Raw genomic sequence first — 6000 nt, forward strand, 5'->3', positions numbered from 1 at the left:
GACAGAAGACAGGGAGGTCTGCCTTTCTATGCTGTCATGGGCACTTTCAGAACTGGCCTGTTAGGTGTGCCGGTATCTGCAAGACCAGCAAGGTCAGTGACAGGTTGTTTGAGAATGATATCTGCTTTTGTTCCGTCCAGACCGATGGGCAGTGTTTGCATGGAGCGGAGTACTTAGAACCAACCCAGCAGGAAAGCCAAGGGCAGAAAGACAAGTGAAACAAGCTGAAGAGTTGAGGAGAGGTCTTGGGCTCTAAAGATGAATCTGCTTTTGTACCTAAAGCCAAGTCAATTAATTCTGGCTTTCCCCACAAATGTTTCTGTGGTCCATGAAATAACATAGATCATTCTGGGACTCGTTTCCAAAGATGGCTTCCTGCAGAGAGTCCCCATTTATAGTCGCTAGCATCATGTAAGGAATCTGGCTTTCCGTATTCCCAAAGTAAATATGATTGCATGTGTTACATGGCTTTTCTTCTAGTGTCCTCTATACATGCCGGGGGTAGACACACCAGTCAGTCCTCAGGCTACTCGGTAGAGAACCTTATGTAGAGTATCTTTTAAAATTCGAGTTTCATCCATCAACCCTGCTCGATTTTATCACTGCTCTGAGTTTGTCAGGCATAAAATTTGGCAGTGTTGAACTGAGAGATAAGAACCAAAGAAACATTAGGTAATTTTTAAACAGTGATCAGCCTATAAAGATGATCTTGTTTGGGCTTTACAAGCAGCCAGTAGAGGCGTGTACAAATGTTTCTACCTGAAGGAATGATTAAATAGCCTCAGAAAATACAAGAGCTTGGCCAGGACAGAAATACATTGCCACCCCCGCTTTTGAGAGAGGTGGGTATTGGGGACAGCAACCAGTACAATAGAGTCTCCCCAAAACAGCCACCTGAAATTTTAGAAATTCTGGGAGGTAACCAGCAGGCCATCCGCTGCTCTCTGTCTTTTGTTTCCTCCTGTCCTTGTTTGCTCCCGTGACTACGGTTGGGAGACAAGTCACCTTGGAACTTCGCTGTGCACAGCAGCCATCCCTCGTGCTTGCGTGTGTTGTGGGCTGTGCAGATGTTCACAGGGGGTTCTGAGGCCTCAGCTGGATGACTGGCAGCCACCCTTTCCTCAGTGCCTTCCCACAAGGGCATCTCTTGTCAGTGTCTCACAGAGGTGGGCTTCCTTGAAGTACAATGTTGGCTTTCTGGAGACAGGCCAAAGCCTTGTGTTTTCTGGAGCTGAGGGGGTTTTGGCTTTTGTTTTTGGTGTCAGGTCCATTGTACACAGCTTCGGAAAACCACCCAGTTTTAAAGGAGTGGAATTACACATTACTTCTTTGTGAGAGATGGCTTACTTCTGGGGGAAAAAAAAACAACCAGAAGTATTTCTGTCTTTGGAGAATACATTTGCGATGGGGCTGGATAGGCCGAGGCATGAAGAAATCTGTCCTCAGTTTTCTGATTCAGAGTCTTGTTTGGCTACATCAGGGGAAACGAGCAGCTTGGGCCTAGAAAATTCTGTGCACCTTTGAGAAATCATGCAGCCCTGTTGATCCCAGCTTCCTGCTCAGAATTGTAGGATTCAAGTGTATCTCTCACAGCTAGCCAGGAAGTGCCTGGTGTTATATCTGATCCTGTCTTTTAAACATCAGAGGATGTTTGTAGAGGGGCACATAGGGGCTGTAGAGATGGCTCAGTGATTAACAGTAGTGACGTCTCTTCCAGAAGGCCCTGGTTTGATTCCCTGAACCCACACTCAAGGGGACAACTGTCTATTATTTTCAGTTTCAGGGGTCTGATGCCCTCTTCTGGCTTCCTTGGGCACTGCATACATGTGTCAAACAGGTCAACTGCCCCCACGCACACGAAATAAAATAATAGTTATTAGAAATCGGAGGGTTGTAACAAAACAACCCAGATGTGGATTACAGGTGGGTCTCTGAAGGCGGTGAAAGCCCAACACACGTGGAGAACAAGTCTGTAAATCTTACCTTTGCTCCAGATCTTGGTCTGAGGGTTAACGATGCAGCTAGCTCACGGGTTAAGCACATTCACCACCCTGGGTTTGGTCTCCAGCATGCTTAGGAAAAAAGACATGATAACTGGGGGCTTGCTTTGTTTCGGGTTTTCAAAACTCACGAGACTTTGTGCCACCAGATCCCTCTCCATCTGCTCCCAGTATGGCGAGCTGGAGACCAAGGAGAATTTATGTCCTCGGATGCCTTGTTTCCAAAGAGGACAGGATTCTGCCACAAGAGAAAACATCTGGCCAACACAGTTCCTTTTGTTTGCCATTTAAGGGAAGCAGTAGAGGGAGAATGAGAAACTATGAGGAGATGCCAGGGGCTGTGTCAGGGCTGGGGGTGATAAATTTGGGTACCAACCTGGGAACTGCATTGTCCAAGGAAGATGCCCCCTGCTGTACCTGGAGCATCAAGAGTCAACAGCTCCCAAGGGATGCAAGTCTGAACACGTCTAAATCCTTACACGGGAAGGTTCAGTTCCTTCTTAAACAGACAAGAAATAAGATCTTATGAGAGCCCTGTTTTTCTCTTTGTTCTTTTTCTCACTCTCAAACAAACAACACCCAAACTTTGGCAAGTCATATACTTAACATTAAATTTTATACAGAAATAGTTATCTGTTCCCTGCAGTTGTATCTGCTGACCTTGAAGATGTCACAGGAGCCTTGGCTGCGTTGGGTTTGATTGTCTCCAAACTCATATCAGTCCCCTAGCACCTGCCTATGATCCCAAAGCTGAATCTGCTTGTGACCTAGACCCTCCTTAGCCCCGACTTTGGTTTCCATTGTCGAGTTCCCTGAAGATGTTTGGTTAGTACTGATGGAGGTCCCCGCTGTAGAAGACCCCACTTAGCTCTCTCTACAGCAGCCTTCTTCCATGGCAGTGCTCAGGGAAGTGGAAACATGGTGCTGCCTTGCTTCTCTCTCACACATCTGTGCTGGATTCTCGCTAATCTTCTGCTCTTAGATCCTCATTCCCCACCCCGCCCCCATCTCTCCCCCGCTGTTTCACCCCCAGCAGCTGTTATATACCCTCTATGAATATTGTCTATCAAGAATTCCCGTCAATGAGAATTTTTTTTTTTGTTCGTGTGTTCCTTTGGCTGTTGTCGTCTTAAATGTCATATACCATTTTATCTTGTTTGTGAGGGGTGCGCACAGTCAAGTGGCGCGTCTTGTTCACAGTTACCCTGGTGAGCACAGTGATGGGTCTTGTAGCTGCCCAAGAAACCCTTGTCCACAATGGACATGTTGGCCACGAGTGCTGTAGGGATGGACTCCTCGGCGATACAGGGCACATTTGGAGTCCCCTGAGGCTTCTTCTGTCTATGATGAACCTTCTGGTGTGCTCAGTTAGGAGGGACTCAACCCATTTGGCTTGGGATCATCAGTACCGGTCTCCATTGCCCATATCTGCAATGAATGAGTCCCCGACTCCGAGGTCTCATTTTCAGGCCCGCCACAGGCAGTGGGAGACTTAGGATGCAATTAGTAATTGCAGAAATGCTACCACCTGTTTGGTCTAGATTTTATTCCCCTATAGAGAGGATGAGACGGGTCTCTCATGGGTCAGTTGTAAGAGTGCAGTATGGTAGCGTGGAATGCCAAGTCATGGGCCACACAGAGGTCATTGAACCCAGGCTGAAGTATATCACAGTAGTGACCTGGCGTTCACTTTGCTTACTTGAGAGATCTGCCACAGTCATTCCGTGAGTTCGCGTTCTTCTTCCTTTCAGATGAGAAGCTGTATGACGCCTACGTCTTATACCCCAAGTGCCCAACAGAGAGCCAGGGCCGTGATGTGGACACGATGGTGTTGAGGCTCCTGCCTGAGGTGCTGGAGAAGCAGTGTGGATATAAGCTATTTATATTCGGCCGGGATGAACTCCCTGGCCAAGGTACGTTTTCACGGAGGCATTAGACAACAAATGACACAAATAAGAGACCACGCTTGTGATCCCAGCACTGGGGAGGCTGAGTCAGGATGAATGCGGATACAGGGCCAGTTGGGGTTGTATGTAGGGACCCTATCTCAAACAAGAACAAAAAGAGGAAACTTCTTTCCTTTCCCATTCCTTCCTCTCCCTACCTCTCTTTCATGGTACAAATGTCCCTTGCACACATGGGGCTTTCAAAAGTCTATTTACAGAGCCTCCTAGTCCCACTACCCCTTCCATTCAGAAGTCAGGCCTTTGCTTTATTAGGTATAGTGCTACAACAGAATGTTAGGGAATCCCGGTTTCAGTAATATGAGTCTCTTTGGCACAGAGATACAGTTCATCCAGTCACGGGAACAAGCGGCAGTCTTGGTCAAAATCTGGAAAAACTCACATGGTCATTCACTTTGCTGTCACTGAGAATAACTGTGGTCTAGTTTCTCATTAGTCCAAATATGCAAATACTGTGATGTTTAAAGTTGTTTTTTTTTGTACCAGGCCTTTTCTTTTGGGCCTCCAACCAGCTCCCAAATCATGACACGGAGACTTCTTATTAGTTATGCATGCTCGGCTTTATCTTATGCTTATCCCACTGGCTCTTATAACTTAACCTGTTTCTCTTCATCTACGTTTGCCTCAGGGCTTTTTACCTTCCTTCCTTTCCTTCTGTATGTCTTACTTTCCGGCTGTTTCCTTACCGTTGGTCCTGCTGTCTCCATGTCTCCCGATGGCTGCCTGGCTTCTGACCTCAGGCTTGTCCCTCTCTTTCTCCCTTTCTCTTCTTCTCTTTGCTCCTCCTATTTACTCTCTTTGCCTGCCAGTCCCTTCTATTCCCCCTTTGCCTAGCTATTGGCTGTTCAGGTTTTTATTTAGCCAATCAGGTGCTTTAGGCTGGCAAGGTAAAACACAACACATCTATACATTGTTAAACAAATGAAACATAAACAAATGTAACACATCTTTACATTGTTAAACAAATGCAGCATAAACAAATGTAACACATCTTTATATAGTTAAAGTAGTATTCTGTAGCATAAACGATGTAACACATTTTCAGCTAGTTAAAATATCATTCCACAGTAGATTTTATACACCATAAGTTATACCATCTTTTCCCCTGTATAAGATACCTTCCTATTGCTGCAATAAAACACCTCGCTAGATAGTCTTGGGGCAAGAGACATACCAATAGATAACAGAACAGAATGTAACCACCAAATGAAATCCTGCCCAGAACAGTTGGTAATAAAAGTTAATCCACCTGTACCTCAGTCTTGCCTACTTGAAAGTCTCCTTTCCCTGTGCCCATTTCTCCTATTTCCGTAGCGTTACAGCCTTGCTGTTTTCTTGCATGGTCTTCTGAATCTTTCTTCTCCATTCCAGCTGTGGCCAATGTCATTGATGAAAACATTAAACTGTGTAGGAGACTGATTGTGCTTGTGGCCCCAGAATCTTCCAGCTTCGGCTTTCTAAAGGGCATGTCAGAAGAGCAAATCGCCGTCTACAACGCCCTCATCCAGGATGGCATGAAAGTCATTCTGATCGAACTGGAGAAGATCAAAGACTACAGCACCATGCCTGAGTCCATTCAGTACATCCGACAGAAGCATGGGGCCATCCGGTGGCATGGGGACTTTACAGAGCGGTCACAGTGTGCCAAGACCAAGTTCTGGAAGAAAGTAAGATACCATATGCCATGCAGAAGGTATCCACCATCTTCCTCAGTCCAGCTGCTGAGGCACACGCCTTGCAACTGCACAGCAGGCAAATGGGATGCTGCCACAGGGCTCATAAGTTCCTGACTGAGAGTAGTTGGTGTGCGTTGGATCACAGTGACAGCCTCTTTGGGTTGTCTACCCATGCAGCTTGCTCTTTTGTGTTGTGAGCGACCTTGTTCTTGTTGTTGTTGTTGTTTGATGTTTTTAAGTAGACCAGTTTCTTTAGTACTCTTGTTTGCACCACAGCTCCTGAACACCCATATAAGCTCCTGAGAATGGGGTACCTATGGAACTCGGCCTCCATGCCAGTGGGATACAGTGAATGGTCAG

At 46.3% G+C, this 6000-nt stretch overlaps 1 protein-coding gene across 1 annotated transcript in view; it reads left to right on the top strand.

Moving 5' to 3' along the window:
• The window catches only part of Il1rl2 (interleukin 1 receptor like 2), a 35535-nt gene extending 29781 nt beyond the window's left edge, over positions 1 to 5754 (top strand). Inside the window, exons 9-10 of the mRNA XM_038343828.1 lie at positions 3752 to 3913; positions 5336 to 5754. Coding sequence (XP_038199756.1) covers positions 3752 to 3913; positions 5336 to 5754 — 581 coding nt within the window. The remainder of the gene's footprint in view (positions 1 to 3751; positions 3914 to 5335) is intronic.
• Positions 5755 to 6000: the final 246 nt, after the last annotated feature.

The sequence above is a fragment of the Arvicola amphibius genome, chromosome 9 (assembly GCF_903992535.2).
Source record: "Arvicola amphibius chromosome 9, mArvAmp1.2, whole genome shotgun sequence".
NCBI lineage: Eukaryota > Metazoa > Chordata > Mammalia > Rodentia > Cricetidae > Arvicola > Arvicola amphibius.